The sequence below is a fragment of the Sander vitreus genome, chromosome 21 (assembly GCF_031162955.1).
Source record: "Sander vitreus isolate 19-12246 chromosome 21, sanVit1, whole genome shotgun sequence".
Classification (NCBI taxonomy): Eukaryota; Metazoa; Chordata; class Actinopteri; order Perciformes; family Percidae; genus Sander; species Sander vitreus.
This window is the reverse complement of record NC_135875.1, coordinates 3,254,447-3,277,425: the sequence shown is the minus strand read 5'-3', so window position 1 is coordinate 3,277,425 and position 22,979 is coordinate 3,254,447. Positions and strand designations below refer to the sequence as shown.

General features: G+C 41.2%; 1 protein-coding gene across 2 annotated transcripts in view; it reads right to left on the bottom strand.

Moving 5' to 3' along the window:
• hid1b (HID1 domain containing b) overlaps positions 1–22,979 on the bottom strand; it is a 29,595-nt gene extending 6,616 nt beyond the window's left edge. Inside the window, exons 1-13 of one of the 2 annotated variants that reach the window (XM_078279736.1) lie at positions 22,825–22,979; positions 20,893–21,042; positions 16,427–16,597; positions 13,100–13,222; positions 7,990–8,096; positions 7,276–7,392; positions 5,377–5,608; positions 5,225–5,281; positions 4,658–4,798; positions 4,297–4,387; positions 2,451–2,602; positions 1,846–1,924; positions 471–635 (exon numbers count right to left, since the gene is read on the bottom strand). In XM_078279736.1, the coding sequence (XP_078135862.1) occupies positions 471–635; positions 1,846–1,924; positions 2,451–2,602; positions 4,297–4,387; positions 4,658–4,798; positions 5,225–5,281; positions 5,377–5,608; positions 7,276–7,392; positions 7,990–8,096; positions 13,100–13,222; positions 16,427–16,597; positions 20,893–21,042; positions 22,825–22,890 (1,651 nt within the window). In that variant the 5' untranslated portion in view covers positions 22,891–22,979. The remainder of the gene's footprint in view (positions 1–470; positions 636–1,845; positions 1,925–2,450; positions 2,603–4,296; positions 4,388–4,657; positions 4,799–5,224; positions 5,282–5,376; positions 5,609–7,275; positions 7,393–7,989; positions 8,097–13,099; positions 13,223–16,426; positions 16,598–20,892; positions 21,043–22,824) is intronic. The other variant, XM_078279737.1, reaches the window with a different exon arrangement.

The window sequence follows — 22,979 nt, the reverse complement described above, 5'->3', positions numbered from 1 at the left end:
AATTTCAACCTTGCCCACAATTGACAGACTCATATGTGATTTAAGGGATGCTAACTTTCAGATCCATAAGCTGTTCTGAGCACACATCGCTGGTCGTCTGTGTGACATCATCATCTCTCTCTCCTTCACTCGCTGTCTGTCAGCTGCTCTTTGTTCGCCTTCTTCTAACATACCAGAAACACTAAAGCAGAACCAGAAAACCCAAGATTTTATAAATGCGGTGTTGCTCCACTGTATCTAAGAGCAGAAGTGTTGGCGAGTTTCAGATATTCTGTCCAATAAATGGGCGACCGCTTCGATCGTGTGACGCGACAGTGAAGTGCAGTGCAGAAGCAAATGGGACCCAATTAAAAATGCAACAACGTTACAACGTTGCAACTCCCCCCCCACCCCCCGAATCGCACCCAGTCCACCGAACTACAGGTGTGAAAGCGCCCTTATTTAACGAGAGTGCACCTCTGTGTTCTCACCGTCAAACTGATACTGGATGATGTTGTTGAAGACCTCCAGCAGGAAGAAGACCAGGTGGTGGTTCTGGGGGGAGGACAAGAGGAACCAGGGGGTGGAGAAGGCCTCCAGGAGGTGGAGCAGCTTGTTAGCCGCCACCATGGACAGACTTTTCAGGTAAGGTGAAACTGTGGAGGGCAGGAACGGAGGATTTAAAAAGGTCCCATATCACGCTTGAGAAATCACAAGATGTCCATGTCTTTTTTTTTATTTATTTTTTTATTATATAGCAGGTTGAGGTCAACAACACTTACTACTAAAATATGTTATTGATTGAATACTCTAAACGGCTGGGGATTTCTAAACAAGCGACGCTGAAATCCTTGGATTTTATTTCTACTGTTTAGCGTGATTAATGGTTCTGCGGAGGCTCCACTCAGAGCTTTCGCCGTAGCCTACGTAAGTTTATACCTGTGTGTTGGTGTGTGCGTGTGTCGGTCTCTCCACGTACCTACGTACGTAGCCACGGCGTAGATTTAATGCAGAAGCATAAATCACGCTTCATCCTCACTTGTTATAGATTAATGTGTATTGAATTTTATCTATTTAACCAATGCTTATACAGATGGACTAAATGTCTTGGGAGTAAGGACGGTTAGGGTTTCTTCTTTTTGTAAGTTGTAAATAATATCGTATGGACAGGTTTCCTTTTTTATCCAACAATACGATAGTATTTATAAGGTGTATTATTTGCGAATGTCTATGCTGTACCATCTCTTACTATTCAAATAAAAATTTGGAAAAAGTGAGATTTACGTGTTTTTTTAATTTTATAAATAATTATGCGGGTCGAGGTGCTATAAAAAATACTGTTTTCTTCCACAGAGAAATGCACACAGCCCGTGTTAAAAAGCAATGCCTTTAAACGAGCCATCAGAACTTTTGTAAGGTTGTGATGTCACTACTATATATATATATATATATATATATATATATATATATATATATATATATATATATATATATATATATATATATATATAGATAGAGAGAGAGAGAGAGAAAGTGCCGCTACAGTGGCGTTGCATCATATGTCATTCCCCGGCTGCAATGGCAGCGCAGCTGCTATCAGAACAGGCTTTATTCGGGAGCGGGGCTTAAAGAGACAGACGCTAAGATGAGCGTTTCAGACAGAGGGTGAATACAGGCATATTCAGACAGACAGTATGAGAAAAATAATGTGCTTTTTGAACATTAGAGCATGTTAACGTGTTCTAGTATAGAAACCCAAAATACAAGTATGAACCTGAAAATGAGCATGACATGCAACCTTTTTTATAGTACTCTGCAGTGCTCTTATCAGCCACCGGGGAGCGACATATCATCTGTTCTACTCACTGTTGACTATTATTGTGAGCAGGCAGTCAAACAGAGGCTGCAGGCGCTGGTGTCCGCTGGTCATGATCTTGTGGAAGATCTAAACGTGAAAAAGTGAGGACAATATTTAGAGTGATGCTCTGCTGTTACATATTCATTCACGGCATATCAGGGAATACAACTAGAGCTGCAAAGATTGATCGATTGACCAATTACTTTAGTCAACTATTTAATTAATAGCCCACTATATTGATAACCAACTGATGGGAGTCACAAATTTCTCGGTTTTCCAGCTTGTTAAATGTGAATATGTTCTAGTTTCTTCTCTCCTCTGTGACAGTAAACTGAATATCTTTGAGTTGTGGACAAATTTTGAGGACTTTGGGAAACACTGATCGACATTTTTCATAATTGTCTGACATTTTAGAGACCAAACAACTACTCCATTAACGGAGAAAAGACTCAATGGATTAATCGACAACGGAAATATTCGTTAGTTGCTGCCCTACGTACAACAGAGGGAAGGTATTGGCTGGAAATATCTAAACAATCAGAACTCCACTCTTTATTTTAGGCATTTTTAGGAAAGAAAACTTAATATTCTTTAACACAAGGTGTCTTCCAACCACAATGAGCAGGTCAGCGTGGGTTCCTGTGAAGACAGGAATGTCCATCGGGACGCGGAGAGTGTACGGCTTGTTCAGACGGACACCAAAGTTCCTCTCTCCACTCAGCAGCAGGAGGATGAACACGCCGATGTGCATGAGGCCCACGCGAGCTGCAGGCGCACACAAACAAGGAGGAGTTTTTTTTTTTTTTAAATAACAATCCATGCAAATTAACGCTCATCTTAACATGCACGCACACTGTGGAAGAAAATGATGATGAGGAGGGAGGGACGAGCTGGCTTCGTTTTGTTTGAAAATACTTTGAACGTCAACAACAAGTGACATCACCCAACATCGCTTAGAGCACCTTTAAGTTCCTAAAAATCTGACCTGATCAACAAACTTTGAGTGTCTCCAGTAGGCCTGTAACAATTATTACATAACTGCCTAAATGTCAATTTTCTTTTTACATAATCATGGTTCAACTGTTAACTGCTAACCTTAGCTATTAGCTAAGGTCTTAAGAGGTAGGGCTGTTGATGGTAATTTTGATTTTGTTTAGATATGCCACATTGTAATTATATATAGTGGCTTGCATAAGTTTACACACCCATGCTAAAGTTGACTGAAAAGAGGAATAAAAAAAAAAAATATCTTTTGGAAATTGATCTTAATGCCTTAATTAAAAAAATTAAAAATCCAACCTTTAAGGACACCAATTTTCTTTCTGTAAATAAATAAATAAATAAATAAATAAATGTTCTTCACTTAAAGGAACACGTCGACTTATTGGGACTTTAGCTTATTCCCCGTAACCCCCAGAGTAAGACAAGTCCATACATACCCTTCTCGTGTCCGTGTGTGTTGTAACGCTGTCTGATGGTTCCACCGGTAGCTTAGCCTAGCACAGAACCTGCAGGTAACTGGTTCCAACTAGCCTACCGCTCCGAATAAGTGACAAAATAACACCAACATGTTCCTGTTTACATGTTGTGATTTGTAGAGTCACAGCGTGTACAAAAAACAACGTAACATGACATCAGAAAGGCTTGCTGCAAAGCAAATCACTCCGCCCAAGTAGCAGAGCTTCGCCTTTCTGAGAATATAGTTCCCGGTTTGTTTACGGTTAGAAGACGGCTGTGTCTCATGTTACGTTGTTTTTTGTACACGCTGTGACTCTACAAATCACAACATGTAAATAGGAACATGTTGGTGTTATTTTGTCACTTAATCGGAGCGGTAGGCTAGATGGAACCAGTTACCTGCAGGTTCTGTGCTAGGCTAAGCTACCGGTGGAACCGTCAGACAGCGTTACAACACGCACGGACACGAGAAGGGTATGTATGGACTTGTCTTACTCTGGGGGTTACGGGGAATAAGCTAAAGTCCCAATAAGTCGACGTGTTCCTTTACAATACACACAAGTGTATTATGCACACCCCTATGTTAAATTCCCATAGAGGCAGGCAGACTTTTATTTTGAAAGGCCAGTTATTTCATGGATCCAGGATACTATGCATCCTGATAAAGTTCCCTTGGCCTTTGGAATTAAAATAGCCCCCCATCATCACATACCCTTCACCATACCCCCCCATCATCACATACCCTTCACCATACCTAGAGATTGGCATGGGGTACTTTCCATAAAATCATCTCTCCATGCAAATCAAACCAGCTATTAGGCTAACTGAAATTAAACCATGCCATTCTCTAGGTATGGTGAAGGGTATGCGATGATCAAGATTCCTGTGAGCTTCTGTCTCCACTGCGCTGTGAATAAAACTCATCTGAACCAGCCACTTGAGTTGGACTTGAGAGAACTTCTTCTTCCCCAACACACAGCGTTATAATCTGCGGGACTCACACTGATCTGCTCTGGCTTCGTTCAGGCTGAAGAGGATGGGAACCAGCACGTCCAACACGTCGCTGCTCTTCAGCACGAAGAACAGGAACTTCTGAAAACACACAACTGAGCTTTAACTCTTCAGTCCAAGTTTTTGGTTGAGTTTTCAGACATAGTACATGTGACGTTTGAAGTCCAGTGGCTTTACTTCGTTGTTATAAATGTGCTTGTTTCTATGCGTCCATAGACCTTTTTCTTTATGTTACCTGTTGATTTATTTTTCCGTGTATGCTGCCATGTGCATGAAACAGACTGTGAAAACAGAATTCCCCCACGGGACAATAAATAAATATCTATCGTCACAGTTAATCGGGCTCCGCACCTTGTTGAAGTCACAGAACTTCCAGAAGAGGATCAGCAGCTCCTGGTGGAACTGGATCTTCTTGTTGGAGTGAGGCAGGTAGGTTTGGACCAGAGGGTTGTTCATCAGCCGAGACAGACCTTTCAGGACGAAGCTCAAGTCCTGATAAACAAAGACAGGGTTTTCTATACCATTATAAGGCTTTGGTGCAGCACCCAAGACGTTTTGGGCACCACCAAAGCCGAATGAATGTAAAATCAATCACTAACTATTAACTAAGTGACTTTTCTTAGATCTAATGATTGGAGTTGGACTTCTTTAGCAAGTTTGGTCTTCAAGCTTTTTGAGTGTTATTTATTGTAATTATCTGCTCTAGCTTTTTCAACGTTTCAGACACAGACGTGGTAACAATAACGGTCTAAAATTATATGAAATTGCATATTTATTTTATTTAAAAACGTAACATTTTCTTGAGGAAGGACCCCTAACGATCGCAAAAACAATATAATCAAGAAAAGCAATTATTTTTCCAGAAGTCAACGAATAATCGTGTTAAATAACCGTGAGTGGTTAGCTTTGGCGTTTAACCTCTTCTCTGTGTATCCTGGAGAGATAATTCACAAAGAGGTTATCAGGTCCAGCTGGCTGCAAAAAAGAACAAAAACAAAAGATGATTGTACAATTCTGAATCAGTGTCAGTGATTTTATTATAATAAAAAATAAACCAAACTCCCTCTGACCTCCTGCTGGTCCCCGGCAGAGGGGGGTGCCGAGGTGTCCAGGGCCTGGAGGGCGGCGCTGGCCGCCGAGCCGGCCTCGTGCTCCAGGGTGACGATAAGGATCTGGAGCGCCTGCTCCACCAGCTGCTCCCGGGAGTCCGAGAACAGCAGGTGGTTGTACGGGATGCCGTACCCGACCGGGTCGTAGGCACACACCACGTTGAGCAGGGAGGTGAACAGAGGTAGGGCGTGTCTGGGGGGAGCAGCAGAAGGCTTGTATCATGTGGACGCGCCGACAGTGTTGTTGTCATTACTTAGAATTCCTCATGGGGGGCGACAGAGACTACGCACTATAGCTTTAAACCAATCCAGACTTATGGGTCACAAATGTTTGTAGTTTGGTGGCTAAAAACTGTAGGGGTGGGAATCACCAGAGGCCTCACGATATGATATAATAACACGATACTTATGTCACGATATGATATAATAACACGATACTCATGTCACGATATGATATAACACGATACGTACGTCACGCTATGATATAATAACACGATACTTATGTCACAATATGATACAATAACACGATACGTACGTCACGCTATGATATAATAACACGATACTTATGTCATGATATGATACAATAACACGATACGTACGTCACGCTATGATATAATAACATGATACTTATGTCACGATATGATATAACAACATGATACATACGTCACGATATGATATAATAACACGATACTTATGTCACGATATGATATTATTGCGATTTTAAACATATTGCAATATTCTGCAATATATTGCAATGCATTACCTTTTTTTCCAAAAATGGGATTGTCAAGCAGACAAACTGACCAACACATATATAATAAAAGATCGATACTCTGCGTATCGATACAGTATTGCCACAGAAAATATCGCGATACTATGCTGCATCGATTCCCCCCACCCACCCCTTAAAAAGCGACAACCCACCACATCGGAGGGGCGACAGTAGATAAAATGCACAACCAAAGAAAGTGACTCATTCTCAACAGCAGTGTTGGTGTCTTCTTGGTAGAAAGCAGACACATATAAACAGCAGAAGAGTGAATGACTCTGGAATGTGCTCAGAGGAGAGGGGCTCTTCAGAGGGGGTTCTACGTTGCACAGTGTACGTTAATGCATAGCAGAGGGTGATGCACATTCAAGGGCGCAATTTCCAGTGGGGACTTTTTACAATCCTTTATTAAAATCGCCCTGTTTTTTTGTTTTTTTTTACTGTTTTAGGTTGATTTTCTTATTAAAATCTCTCTGAAAATTGTCCTCTTGGCTCTTAGGGCACTTTCACACCTGAGCAGTTTGGTCCGTTTTTAACCGAACCCTGGAGAGTTTGTTCCGATAGCCCGGTTGGTTTGGGGCGGTGTGAAAGCACATTACGGACGAAGTGCACTTACTAGCCTGTACTAGAGCTGAAGATCTTTGCCCGAACCCGACGGGACCTGATGGGTTCGGTCTTAACTTCTATCATTTTACACGGTGATGCGTTTCGATTAGCGCGGACGCTGAGGAGGTGAAACGGAGGCTGGCCTCTGGAGGACTTATTTTATTTCTTTGTTCCAACTTCCAAGTGGCCTATAGCCGACGTTAGTCATGAATAAATGATGTTAAAACATGTAAAAATTACTCATTCTTGACAAAAGGCAAAACAGCTGTGTGCGTGCGCACATTTGAATAATGTCGGGCTGTAAACGGGTTCGAGCTTTTAAAAAGCTGTCAATCAAAATGTACTTCTTTGGCTCGGGACGAATTCTGTCGGGCTCGGGCCTTGTCAGGCCTAACTTTTAAAGCCCGATTACAGCTCTAGCCTGTACTGTATGCCCCTGTTGACGTGTGTGTGTGTGTGTGTGTGTGTGTGTGTGTGTGTGTTACCTGTTTTCTGTGGAGCAGAAGAAGGCGACCCAGGGATTGAGGTTCCTGCTGTCAGAGCACGGAGGAAGGTACATGGCCTCAGAGAGACAGGTGAGGAGCAGCTTCAGCAACTCACTCCTGGACAAATCACAACACAGGACTGATCCACGTTAATATGAACGTTATGAGAAATCACACACACAGGTTTTATACTACAGCCCGACCGATATGTGTCCAAGACACGTTCTGAATGGGACGTTATACAGTTGAGAAATTAACTTGTTAGTGCTCTCTGGTGGACAAACTATGTTATGCAGGAGTTATGCAGGGGTTTTTAGACCAAGGATCCATCAGCCCATTTTAGACCAAGGACCGAGCAGGGACCTCTTACTATATATTATGTATAAAATTGAGCTGTATATAAAACTGGGCCTACAATAACGTGTAGGGCGGCCTAGAGCCTTTAGATATACCCTTTTATGGCGCATACAATTCTAAGCTATTCAAATAATTGTTGAGATATTCATATACATCATGTTCTAATGTTAAAATGTGGAACAGTGAATCCTTAAGCTTAACTGTATCTGTGGATGCTACCTTACCTATTGGCCAGCAAGCCTATCATCAATGTTGTGTAAATTAAAAAAAGATTTCTCTTTACAAATAATATGTTGGATTCATGTTCATGTATATTTTCAGACACCTCCCCCTTCCCCTGATTGGCTGCAGCCTCACCTGTTGATGTCGTGGGTGTAGTTGAGAGGAGGCGAATGAGCGAAGCCCACCCCGGCCTCCCAGATGTACTCGCAGCTGTCGATGGATCGAATGTCCTCGGCTGTGTCCTGCAACAATAACAATAACATGTACGTCATCTCGATGACTCACGGGTACACTTAAAAATGCCCAATGACCCACAACAACATACTTTCCATTATATTTTTGATATAATTGGAGTTGTCATCTGGGTTTTTCTTCTTCACATAGGCTAGATAAAGGGATTTCCACTGTAAATTGGTGCATAAAAGTGTATCCAAATACAGGAAATGAAGTCGTTGATGCTCAAAACTTCCCTGGGGGAGGACACCCAGACCCCCCACTATGATATGGCCCCCCACTCCCCCAAAGGCAGATTATGGCCAATATACAGTACAGTATACCCACTACAGTACATTAGACTACACCACTGGTTTGAATCAGGGGCGGAGCCAGACGTAAATATTTGGGGCTCAGCCCAAACCTAGAGGGGCATGCTCCATTTTAGGCAGCTATGTACAGTAGCTTTTTAAGCCATTTGATAATAGAATGCCTAAAAGTCTATACATCATTTGGGAAAAAACATGAGAATTGCCAAGGAATACAATCATCCTGTGGAGCCGACATCCTGTTTTGTGTCTAATTAGTCCGTGGCCAGACCAGATATCGGTACCATCTGGGCGGGTATTTTTTTGGACATTTTGTTATTTTCCCCTATTAGCGTCTTTGCATAATTTCAAAAAAACCACACAAACTGCCAATATCATATTAAAAGTGACGCAATCCCAAACCTTAGGCACCTAAAACACAAAGCAATGTGTTTGAACATGTTTTTTTAGATGAAAAAGGTCTGTTAAAGTAGACCTAAGTGAATACTGGTAGAGTTCCCACTCTACCAGTATTCACTTAGGTCTACTTTAACAGACCTTTTTCATCTAAAAAAAAACATGTGAATGGGCAAAATATTTGAACTAATAGATATTATCATGAAAGTTTCAAAAAGATAATATTTTTTGTACTAAAGTTTGCAGAAATGATGTTTAAATATGCAAATCATGAATTGTTCTCCAACTGTCTTTATCATTCTGAAACCAGAACTAGGGTTGCACGATATTGACAAAATGTGACATTGCGATATCGATTATGAATATTGCGATATAGATATTAATGTCAATACTTTTAAACATAAAATTAAAATTACAAAAAGTTATAGGAAAATACATCACAATAGATTCATAACAAATGAAATAAGGTTTATTTCAACTGCCAGTCATATTGGACTGTCCAACATGAATGAATAAATAATGACCATGTCTACAGAACAGGACATGTTTACTGGTTGGACAGTATAAATATAGAAATAAGGACCATGTCTACAGAACAGGACATGTTTACTGGTTGGACAGTAGAAAATATATAAATAATGACCATGTCTACAGAACAGGACATGTTTACTGGTTGGACAGTAGAAAATATAGAAATAAGGACCATGTCTACAGAACAGGACATGTTTACTGGTTGGACAGTAGAAAATATAGAAATAAGGACCATGTCTACAGAACAGGACATGTTTACTGGTTGGACAGTAGAAAATATATAAATATAAATAAATCTTCTCTGATTTGTTCCGTTTTGTTGTCTCTATTTCTTCACTTCCACTGTCACTCTGTTGAAATATACACACACGTGGTACGCTCCACAGGGTTTGTCCCGTAGTGGACCCGTGCGCTGACGTGCACTAACGTGCAAGTGGCGCGGTAACTGGCCAATGAAACATGATCATTATAGCGTTTCAAGCTCTAAATCAAACACAACTAAGCCAAACAGTCAACGGACGGGACGCAGCGCTCCACAAAAATAAACTAAATATTGCATTCTTATTGCAACACTTTCGATATATTGCGATGATGATATTGAGTCGATATATCTTGCGCCCCTAACCAGAACACAACAAATGTTGTGGAATACTTACTTCTGCCACCTAAAAGAAGAGGCAAACATTGTCTGATGTTACTATTTTTAAGTTACTTAACATAGGTAGGATAGGAAAACAGCATCACTCATCTTGAAACCTATTTTTAGTAGTTTATTCCGTAGAGCATTCTTAAGTGACATTCATATTTCCCCACTGCTACATGTCACAGCTGAAGGTCTAAACAGAGCACTGGGACTCACACCTACTTCACCAAGTGAGTAGTGAGAATATCAGCGTGGGACGCTTCAGCGCCGATAACTGCAGCGTCACGAGCAGATGGCACTGGTGCTGCCATTGTTCTTCAGAAGTAAACTGACAGCAAAGGGTACAGCGCAGTGCCACACACAACGTTCACTGGGGTTTTAAATTCACAGTCGTATCTGTTTTCTGACAGAAAGCAGAAAATACATGTTCTGTACTTTGTTACAAATTAAATCAATGTTAGACCTTAGGAAGTGAAAGCTCTCATCTCAAATGTTTCTGTGTACATGCTTCACAGGTCACAGAAGCGTGGGAACAAACCGCCCGCCGCTGGTCATTTTCCACCTTCCACACACACACACACACACACACACACACACACACACACACACGGGAACATTTCCTCGGGCGCTGCTGTGAGGTGACACTGACTGCTATGACTGCTCTGATCACGGAGGGGTTAGTGGGCAAGAAAGGTGATCAGGAAAATTTTCCGAAGTGTGTTGCGGCAAGGGAGGGGGGGCCTATTTGTGTGACGTCCTGTTGTGTTCTTAAACTCCCCGATGAGTAGACTTCATATTTCACAGTTACTGTTTTCCGTCAGATTGTTTATAGTTCCTGACGTTTCCGACCACACTTGAAGGCAGCTTCATTTCACAGGGGGGGGAGAGAGAAAAAGAGACGAGCGAGACACAGAGGGCCCTATTTTAACGATCTAAGAGCACGGCGTGAAGCGAATGGCGCAGGTGCGTTTAGGGCGTGTCCAAATCCACTTTTGCTAGTTTGACGGTAGAAAAAAGGGTCTGTGCGTCGGGCGCATGGTTCAAAAGGGTTGTACTTAGTGTCTTCATTAATCAGAGGTGTGTTTTGGGCGTAACATGCAATAAACCAATCAGAGATCATCTCCCATTCCCTTTAAAAGCCAGGCGAGTTTGGACCTTGGCGCATTGCTATTATGATGGAGGATTTGCACCGTAATATTTTTTATTTGTAATCTTCTGCATGTGTGTGTGCTGCTGTGCGTCCCCGTGTGTGTAACAAGCATAGTGTGTGTGTGCTGTGCATAAGCCTAGGCACATTTTACTAATGCGCTGTTAAAATAACAATGAAAATGTGTCGGGCTTTGCGCTGCGCCGGGTGCAAGATAGGGCCCAGCGAGACATAGCGAGTGCTCCGTTGTTGCAGGATACAGTCAACTGTTACACCAACTCCCGGGCAGTTCAGTGCTTGGGTTTCGTTTTTTTTACCCCTAGTGTTTTAAAACGTACTTGTGGCAGCGATAGAGGCAGTGATGTTCCCCGTTTCCTGTACGGGATTCTGACACCGTCTCAAACCATAGCTCAAAACACCCCGACAAGTCTGATCTCCGGTAACATGATTGGACACCGCAGCGTGACGCGGGGCTGCGTTTCTACAAAAGTTGAGTCTGTCTCAACTTTTCGCCGCAGGCCCACTGCATTTTTTGGAGTGTCCCCCCTGTGGCAACCCCCGGCACAGCCTAAATGCACTACCCCCATTCAAAATGAATGGAAAGACCAGCGTTTTTACCGGACCGTCTGACGGCAGTGTGAACGCAGCCTAATTAGGAGCTGCAGGGCAGCCATTTTTCTGTCACCTCCACATGCTCTCCAGCACCACAGCCCAGTTAACAAACACAGCCACTCCTCCGGCCCTCCGCGTCGTGTGGAGTAACTCATTAACTCGAGCTACTTCCTGAGAAGGTTGTGTGAAGGAGATAACAGTGCTAACTGGTACCGCCCCGGGGCTAAACAACAGGGACTTGGCTCTTATGTATTATTGACACTGTTGTAGCTTGAGGACTAAACTAAGTCAACACAGAGCTGATGAAAACTGGTTTTCTTCTCATGTGGAAACCCTCATTAAAGCATAAGTTCAAAACATCCTCATCTCTTTGTTGGTTGCTGGTTGCTCGTTTCAGCCGGCCTCCTCACCCCCAGGAATGTGCCGCCACATTTTTGAGCTCAAATCCAAGGAGATGGCGTACTCAAGGGCGTAACTTTGGGTTCAACATGGGGAGGAGGGGGAGGGGGGGGGATTGAAATTTTGAGCATATGAAACCCATTTCCTGCATTCTGGCGATTTCTTCTGCAACAACGTGTGCCTTTTCTGCATCAAGTTATGGCGCTAATGTATTTTTTTTTAATGTAAAAGGTAATTATTTTTATTCATTTTTTTAAGAACATTTTTGGCCATTTTTAGGCCTTTAGTGACAGGACAGCTGAAGACATTAAAGGGGAGAGAGAGGGGAGGATGACATGTAGCAAAGGGCCGCAGGTCGGAGTCAAACCCGGGCCCGCTACATTGAAGAGTAAACCTCTATATGTGGGCGCTGAGCTATCTGGTCGCCCAACGTAAAGGTAATTATAAGGTATTACAAGGGGGATATCTATCTATCTATGTTTTTTGGTGGGTTGCATTGGCCAGTTTTGATTATTGGGGGGTTGAGATCCCCCAACCCCCCTGTAAATTACGCCTATGGTCGGACTCGATTGAGATGTCAAAGAACAACATTGGCAAAAAACGTGGCAGGTTTTCGCCAGCCAATGGCCCAATTCACCCACATTTGGCGCGTGGTCTGGCGTTCATTTCAGGCCCTGGATCTGATATGATTGCTTTATTGTATGGCCTGGCTCAGATTAAACCCTTTATACAAACATGAACAAATGCATACAGAGAGAACGAATGCCATACAACTTATCATTTTTATTATCTAGTTTGACAGTCAGTCATGACGTACAAACACCATACATAAACTACTTTAAAGTAGATCTTTTTTCAGAGCCCGAGGCAAAGCTTTGGTAAGTGCTCCTAAATTAGATTCTGAATATTGGCAGGTGTTTGCCTCCAGCTGCACTGTAAGATAATCGGTGTAATGTAGAGCGGCGGTGGACTCACGGGGCCGTTCTTCTTGTGGCTCTGAGCAGTGAAATCTGGACAGAAGAGCAGGTCAGCGATGGCCAGCAGCAGGGACTCAGCCAGCGGCCGCGCTTCATTATCCTCGCCATCTTCGTTTAAACGCTGGAGGATAGAGAGGTGAGTTAGGAGACGTCACATTTATTATCAGAGTTTCTGCTGTTTCAACAAGTCAAATCCAAGACTTTTTAAGACCATTATACATGAAATTTAAAGGACAAATCCGGCGCAAAATGAACCCTAGGGGTTAATAACACATGTGCACCGAGTCGACCGTTCTCTGGGATTTGTTTTCATGCTAATCGAATGTGAACAGTTTTATCGCAAACCGCTAATTAGCGTATAACGCTAGCCGTCGAGGCACGGATAAAGTCAAAAAAAAATAAAAAAAATAAAAACGAACACTATTTCTAACTAATGACAAACGCCGTGCAACATGCATTCAGTTCAGCTCACGTCGCACGGCATTCGCCGTTCGACTGGTCGTGAGTTTTCCCAAGATGGCGCCCGCCTGTATACGTGAACAGTACTGTCTTTCTAAACTATCTTTTTAATAAACTGTCTGTACACTTACAAAGTTCTCAATGCTTCGGTTTAGATGTAGGGACCCTCATTATGCTACCGTTGAAGTGTGGTGATATTTCGAGTCTCGTTAGTGGTATAAAATAGTGATTTCTTTTTACTTTACCCTCTGCCCCGACTACTAGCGTTATAAGCTTTAGCTTAGCGGTTTGCACTAAAACTGGTCACATTCAATTAGCGTGAAAACATATCCCAGAGAACAGTTGACTCGGTACACGTGTTATTAACCCCTAGGTTCATTTTGTGCTGGATTTTACCTTTAAGGATTAGGGTTAGGGTTATCACAACATCAACTAAGCCACATTATAACCAGGGGGTCTGGGGGTCCTCACCCATAAAATGTTGAGCAATCCAACTCTTAATTTCAAGCATTTTGGTAAAATTTGATGGAACAATTTGTGCATTTTTCTGCATCAATTTATGTTCAAAAGTCTTTATTAACGTAAAGGAAATTATTATTATTAATTATTGTCCTGTATTGTTCACTTCATTGTTGTATTGAACGTTATTTTTTACCTCTTTTGGGGTAGGCTTTCATATTTTTTGAGGTGGACAAATCTACCTCTTAAAAATATAAGGAGGGGGGGTATATCCCCTGCATCCCCCCGAAATCTACGCCCATGGTTTTGGATACACAATGTCGGACAAGAAGCCAACGTGCATTGTGTTTTTAGGTGAATTTGGTTCCGTTTAATCAACACGAGTGGTATCGGCGTTGGATTTCAGTCGATGTAACAGATGTTTTATGCAATGGCCATGAAGAGGATTGTAGTTCCAACTGTATATAAATCAAAATTAATGCTGCAAAAATTAATCGATTAGTTGTCAACCATTAAATGAATCGCCAACTATATGGTGATGATCGACTAATCCGTTCCAGCTTGTTAGATGTGAATATGTTTTCTAGTGTCTTCTCTCCTCTGTGACTGTAAACTGAATATCTTTGAGTTGTGGACAAAACTAGACACTTGAGGACGTCGTCTTGGGTTTTTTGGGAAACAGTGATCCACATTTTTCACAATTTTCTGACATTTTGTAGACCAAACAATTAATCAATCGATTAAGCAATCGACAGATGAATCAACGGCGAAAACGACCGTTAGTTTGCAGCCCCGATCAAAACTTCCTGTTACACTTGTTTCTTTTCTTTAATTCAATCGCAGCATTTCCCTGCAGAACCACAAACTGGATTCATACAAACGAGCCATCAGTCTGTTCCAACGGCTGCAGCTCTCTGCGTTTGACTCCAGTCCCACACTTTAATTAAGGGACATTCAATCCCTCCTTAATTCAACCACTGGCCAGGAGGAGGGGGTGGGGGGGGATACAATATGGGCAGTGTTTGGACCCTGTGTCCCCTGCCGACCAGGTAACCAGAGAACCAGCAGCCGCCCGGAGGTAGAGTAGGGGGAGGAGGGTTTAGGAGAGGTTTCAGACAGTGACCTTCGACAGCAGCAACAGTCTCCTCTTACTGATCCTGCTCTGAGAATCCCCATCACTTCTAACCACTGTGGAGTATTATACGTGCTAATCTCAAAGGCCTAAAGGCCTCTGATGTCTGGAGAGCCAAGAGGCTGCTGACAGATTAATCTCCGCCGAGAGGATTCCTCCGTCTGCTGTTTGCCCCGCAACACGCGGGGGCTGCAGGTGGTCTCAGGCAGCAGAGCTGTTTACACCCGTCTCCCTCGGAGAATTAGTAGAGAGTTCGAGAATTCCTTTCTTTCTCTAATTGTAATTCTCTAATTGTATCTATGTTTTTTTTTTTTTTAAATCAACCAAAAATGCAAAATAAAGCTTCCCCCCACTCAAATCACAAGTTTGGCTAGGTTTTTGGTTTTATTTGTAAAGGTCAATGTCCTGAATGTCCTGATTCGTCCGAGTTCAGATGAGAAAGCGGCTCAAGACGGTGAACATGGGAAACATTAAACCTGATAAACATCAACATGTTAGCATTGCCTTAGTCAGAAAGACTTGTTATGATCTCCAGAGCTTTTTTTATTTTTATACCTTTGGGGGTGTTTGTTGTGTGAACCGGTCCTGTATAAATTAATAATTAATACTGGATTTTCTTTGCTTTCTTTGTTTAGCCAAATGCTACGTCAGCACATCCATGTCATTAGCCACTTTGTGTTCACATTAAACTTATAGCATCAGTAAATGACTTCCTGTCAATTAAAGAATTAAAACAGTCATTTAGATAATGAGACTAGAGAAGAAAGAGACAAGCTGCAGGTCTTGCAGTAAAGGCAAGACACACAGACAGACACACACACACACACACACACACACACACACACACACAGAGACAAAGACACACACACAGAGACAAAGACACACACAGAGACAAAGACACACACAGAGACACACACACACAAACACACAGAGACAAAGACACAGAGAGACACAGAGACAAAGACACACACAGAGACAAAGACACAGAGAGACACACGCAGAGACACACGCAGACAAAGACACACACACACACACACACACACACACACACAGGAAATGATTGCTTCCTCAAAGCATTCCTTTGCTATTGCAGCCCACTCAGCAGCGTCGATGTGAAATCATTAATGAACACCACATCCACTTCCCACTCCTCATGTCCTCCGAGCAGAGATATCTCGGAGTGTCAAATGGGAAACTAGAAGAGTGAAAAAAATACGAGAGAGTGTTTCCGCTCCACTACTTCTTTCTGTAACAGATCTGGTGGGAGAGTCGTACCCCTGCTCTGCCGGCTCCGGGCACGGTGGACCAGAAGAAGCCTCTCCAGTCAGCGTCCTCGAAGATGTAGGGCAGGATGCGGGTGAGCAGGCGGGTGCAGTTCAGGACAACCTGACGCTCTCTCTCTGAGGGACAGCCGGAGTCTGCACCCTGGACCAGCCTCTCCACTGCCTAAAGGGGGGGGGGGGGGACACATGGAGAGGACATTAAGACTAGAGTGATGCTTTAAAGACAAGAGGCTACCTATTCATGATTTAAAGAGCCTATTACACTCCTTTTCAGCATCATATTTGTACTCTGGGGTCTACTAGAACATGTTTACATGCTTATACCTCTTCCACATCAGCTCAGCCATTTTCCTTGTTGCGCAATGAATCTGGATACCCCTTGCTGTTCAAGTAAGCTTGCGTCCTTACTTGGCGTTAAGGGGTACATAGCCCTTCCCCTTAGCCCTACCCCTCGACCAAAATGAGTATTGGGACAGCACTTACTCTCACAGGAGCACGCAAAACTAAGGGGTAGGGGTAAGGGGAAGGGTTAAGACAGAGAAATGAGACGCAGCCTTAAGATGCTGTGTGAGTTTGGGGCATGAGTTCTGGGAGGGGGGCTCCAAGATTTTGTGCCCAGGGGCCTCTGCATTCTAAATCCGTGCCTGGTTTCAGGCAGTTGAGAAAACGTGCTGTCTGTGGGACAGAAAGCTCCCTTTGGAGTGAAATGTGTATTTTTATTCTTTATACATTTATTACATACACAAACTATATAACACACTAAAAGACAGGAAAAATAAAAAAGCATAATAGGGGCTCTTTAAAGTCTTTTTTTTAATATATTTTTTAGTAGGATTCTAAATATCTTCTCTGCTCCGTGTACCCTCCTGAAGCAGGTATCCAACACATATTGTCAAATAGAAATCATGTACTCCATCTCCAAATTCAAACTTTAATTTTATTCAATAAAATAAACAATAAAATAATTTTCTCTCTTTTCTTGATGCTAAGCTATCCGTCTCCTGACTGTAGCTTCATAATGAACATACAGACAAAAGACCTCATTGGATTTTCCGCCAAAAAAGCCAAAGTATTCCTAAAAAAAATGGTTTGAAATGTTTCTTTATTAATGCCAATGTGATTCTTGAGTTTCAGTAATATGCCAAAGTGACAAATGTTGGAAAAAGATACAAAAACGCAGAAAAAACAAAAAACAAAACTTATTTAAAAAAAAGTGAGAAAAAATTTGGATAAAAGAAGACAAAAACATTTTTATTTTTTTATTTTTTTTTAAATGCTGAAAAAAAGTGAAAAAAAAAAAAGAAGAAATCGGAAAAGTCACAAAAAACATCAAAAACATTGCCAAAGGTGACAAAACTTGTTAAAAAAAAGTGAGAAAATTTTTTGAAAAAAAGTGAGAAAAAAAAAGACAAAAACATTATTTTTTTTTAAATGCTGAAAAAAAGTGAAAAAAAAAAAAAAAACATCCGTGCCTGATTTCAGGCAGTTAAGAAAACGTGCTGTCTGTGGGACAGAAAGCTCCCTTTGGAGTGAAATGTGTATTTTTATTCTTTATACATTTAAAAAAAAATAGAAAACTTGTTAAAAAAAAAAGTCAGAAAAAATTTGGAAAAAGTTTTTTTCCAAATTTTCACTTTTTTAACAAGTTTTGTCACCTTTGGCAATGTTTTCGATGTTTAATTTTATTCAATAAAATAAACAAAATCATTTTCTCTCTTTTCTTGATGCTAAGCTATCCGTCTCCTGACGAACATACAGACAAAAGACCTCATTGGATTTTCCGCCAAAAAAGTGAATTCCCTAAATGCCAAAGTATTCCTAAAAAAAACGGTTTGAAATGTTTCTTTATTAATGCCACTATGATTCTTGAGATGCCAAAAAAAGAAAAGAAATTTTTCAAACAAACTTTCTATATCAGAAATTTAACAAAAGAACGTTGAAAAACAGTGACAAATGTTGGAAAAAGCTACAAAAACGCAGAAAAAAAAAAAAAAAAAATCGGAAAAGTGACACAAAAAAAAACATCGCCAAAGGTGACAAAACTTGTTAAAAAAAAAAAATTAAATTAAAAAAAATAACAAATAAATTTTAAAAAAAAATCGGAAAAAGCGTCAAAAAACATGTTAAAAAATTGAACAAAAATATCATAAAAAAATAAATAAACGCCAAAAAAGTGACAACAAAATTGGAAAGAAATTGACAAAAACCTCGCAAACTGTAGAAAAAGAACAACAAAATGTTGAAATTTCGACCCAGAAAAACATAAAGCAGCACGGTCGACGGGAAGACACACAAGGGTTAACAAAAAAAGCCAAAGATCTCAAATGTAGCACTTTGCCCAAATATACTAGTTTGAAACTATCGGATCAGAGAATAGCGATGATCACGATCATCATCAACATTCTAGCAGCTTCTTTATCACAACTATAAAGGGTTTCAAAATCTCTTCTCTCGTCTGATTTTCAGCCAGGTCTACAAAAACTCAAATGACCTTTGGCCTGACGTGTGTAAGGTTTCAACTTGACAGTGTGGGAACAACAAACAGCAGCATTCCTGTGACTCCGACTGTATCCAGGATGGAGAACAGCTGCACTGACACCACACGCTCCTCGCTGCAAACAGTACATGTACAATTTCTTTTTTGTCAACATTTGTGTCGTTTTTTTCCAAAGTCTTGTCTATGTTTTTTTCCCCCCAACTTTTACAGGGGGGGGGGGGGTTATTTAAAACGTGTTGCTTTTTTTATGTACTTTAAAAAAAGTCATTTGACGTTTTTTTCCCCTCACTTTCTTCAACGTTTTGTCTAAATTCTTTTCCAATTTTTGTTCCTGAGGTGTGTTGGTTATTTTATTTTTTTTTCCTTTTCATCTTCTACATTTCTTTACTCTACCCCCCCCCTCACCTCCCGGGTCGCGGCATCCCCAGCAGCAGCGGCGGCGTGCAGGACGGGCTGTCCACCCGTCCCCTCGCCGCGGTGCTTCTTTATATAGAATTTCATTTTTTTTTAATTTTTTATTTATTTATAAGGGGTGAAAAAAAAACCAAAAAAAACCGGTGTGGGTGTTTTACTCAATGTTATAGCACTTGAAAAAGAAAACAGTATCCTGACTAAAACATAAACCATTCCATACAAAACATACATAAACCAGTCTGTGATCCACTCAACATCCTTTGATCTTAACTATTAGTCAAAATAATTCATAATTTCTGCTTCTTTTTTTTTAACTCGGAAAATTAAGGATAAAATGTCATTTAAATTAGGTTGACTGACCATGAATTTAAAAAAACATGTTGATGTGGCCGGGTTGGTTCAGTGGGTAGAGCAGGCGCACATACAATGAGAGGTTAATACCTCGACGCAGAGGTCCAGGGTTCGAGTCCGACCTGTGACGATTTCCTGCATGTCTTCCCCCTCTCTCACCTAGATGTCCTATCAAAATAAAGGCGGAAAAGCCCAAAAAATAATCTTTAAAAAAAAAGGGACAAAAATGTTTAAAAAAGCGCCAAAAGCATAAAAAAAAGCAACAAAAACGTTGGACAAAGCGCCAAAAAAACAAATTTTCGATTCTGACCCAAAAGGACAAGTTTATGGTCGAAGGGAAGACAACACAAGGGTTAGTATTTCCTGTTTATACAGTACAGCGATGGCGACTACTTCATGTCTCCAGCCAAAGAGAGCGAAAGCAGAAAATCCATGTTGTGTTCTTCTTTAAAAATGAAATAAATGACTGACATGTGATGTGCATTCTTCATCAGTTTTTAGATATTACTCCTGATATATTGTCTCTAGAAGCGTATTATTCAACTTTTGTTTGTGTTAAAGAAGGAAAAGAAAATTGCAATACTCAGTACTATCGAATCGCGTTAACCATCGTGTTGTCTTCCCGTCGACCGTGCAACGTTTTGTTTTTCTGGGTCAAAATGTAAAATTAAAACTCTTTTTCAACGTTTTGTTCATTTTTTTTTTAAATGACACTTTTCTCAGCGTTTTTGTCACTTTTTTCAATGTTTATAATTTTTTTTCAAATGCTATGTTATTGAATAAAACACCCAAATTCATTTAAAGTAGTGAACTGATCATTTGTTTTACTTGTGCAGAGCGTTGCTAGCCTGGCTCCGCCCTCCTACGTACTTACTCTCCATTTTCATTTCCCTTCAGTACGCCGTCTGGGTTTGCGGTATATTCACGGGTTTTCTCCGGCCAAAGATTTGGCGTCCAATCAGTGAACAGAGGGAGTGGCTGAGAACGATGACGTCGAGGTCGTGAAGTGTGCTAGTTTTAGTTGTAGTTCCGTAATGGCGGCGGAGAAAGATGCTGTCCGTTGTGTCAAATTTGACAGGAACAGGAAGGTTAAATGTAAAAAAACATTCAAATTGAATTGGCACCAATGCATCGCGAAAGAATCAAATCGACCCATTGTTCCAGCCCTAAGACCTGTCCTCATAAACGCAGGATACCTTGTAGCAGAGGGTTGCCAGGTTGGACGGAGACTCCTCTCTCACAGCTCGGATTTCTGCCGCCGGCACCAGAGCGAAAACGTCCTGGACGGTGGTGGAGGAGTCGGCCCAGAACTGATCCCAGAAGGCATCGTCTGTGGCTTCTACCGGCTGCAGGAGAGGACACACACACACAGAGACAGACACACACACACACACACACACACACACACACACACACACAAAACAGAGAGAGACACACATACACACACACGTAAGTGTGTGTTTAACATGACAGACTGGATGATCATCACCTCAGACCACAGCAGCCAGAGTTTTATAGATTCTCTGATGTCAGCTTGTTAAATGTGAATATGTTTTCTAGTTTCTTCTCTCCTCTGGGACAGTAAACGGAATATCTTTGAGTTGTGGACAAAACAAGACATTTGAGGACGTCGTCTTGGGCTATGGGAAACACTGATCCACATCTTTTTACCATTTTCAGACATTTTATAGACCAAACAACTAATCCATTAATCAAGGAAATAATTGACAGATTGTTAGACAATGAAAAGAATTGTTAGTTGCAGCCAGGGTCCAAAATTAGCACCATCTACCAGCCAAACGCTGGTAAAATATGCATATGGCTGGTAGATTTGCTTCACTCAGCAGCCAAAAGAACAATGGTAATCTATTGAGTGGCTGGTAACATTTCAACATTAGCCATTTGGCTGATGGACAAAAAAAACATTAATTTTGCAGCCCTAAATCAATTTGTCTTAAAATGTCAAAAAAAAAAGTAACATCTTTAAATGTCAAAGCCAATTAGATACTCAGGTTTACGATCACATAAACATTGTTAAAAGTTAAGCTTTGTAACTAACTCTAGTTTTCGTACTCATCCCTGTAGCTTGTATGAGAGCGTTGGTCGGTCTTCTTCGCACAATCGCAGGTTGGAGCATTGGTATCATTTTCTTTTTAAGGCCATACTGTGTAAACTGACCTCCTTATTTATGCTCTCTCCTGACTCCTAAAGTCACCAGGCTATAATGGTGTATGACATCCCCCGAACGAGAACTGTCTTCGGTGAAAAGTGCCTTTAAAGTTTTTGCACCGTCATCCTGGTATAAATTGCAGAATCATCTTAAATCAGACTAACCTACCAACAATGACAGTTTAAAATTAAGATAAAGGACTATTTGAGTACTACATGCACATGTGCTGTTACTGTGGTGATTATGTTGAGATGATGTTAGATTGCCAACTGTCTTTTTCTGTTTTTATGTTGTTTGTTTTTCACTGTATATTTTAATATGGAACTATTATACTGCTGTCTTGGCCAGGACTCCATTGAAAAAGAGATTCTGAATCTCAATGGGATTATTTCCTGGTAAAACAAAGGTTAACAAAAAATCAAAAATAAGTTTGCTTGCTTTGACTCAAACGATTAATCGATGATCAAGATATGAACAGAACTGGATAACAGCGACAGTAGCTTTAAATGATCTCGTTAGTTCCGCCTTAAATGCACCTGTCAGGGGGAAAACACACGTCTGCTGCCTGCAGCCAAACTAATTAAGTTCAACATTTTTAACTTATTCAAGGATCTTTTTACAAAACAAACAAGACATATGAAGGACATATTATCCAAAAGGCCAGAACTGAGTGTTTCCAGTCTCAAAACAGCACAAATATTGAGGAAAAGTATCAATATTTCAAGAGATGCATGCGTATTTTGTCTGGAGATCTTCAAATATAAACACATTAGTGTTTGCCTTGTTTTCCTCTCCATTTTGTGTCATCTGGGCAGCAGTTCAGGCTACCATCTGGCACTCCCAACTTTATCTCCACACGCTGAATTTAAACCGCAAACCAAGCACAGCCGACGCGTTCTTTGCACGTTTCTGTGTTTCTTGTTGTTTTTTTTTAAGTGTTTTGTTGTAAAGAACCGACCTGTGTTTTGGTTGTGAGCTGAATCACCGCTTTCCTGAAGTGAAGTTTGGTGTCGGTGTTTCCCATGTCGTGTCACAAACCGCGTCCCGCTGCCTGTTAACACGGAGTCGCAGTAAAGGAGGATAATCTCTCTCATCCACCGCTGACAGCCGCTC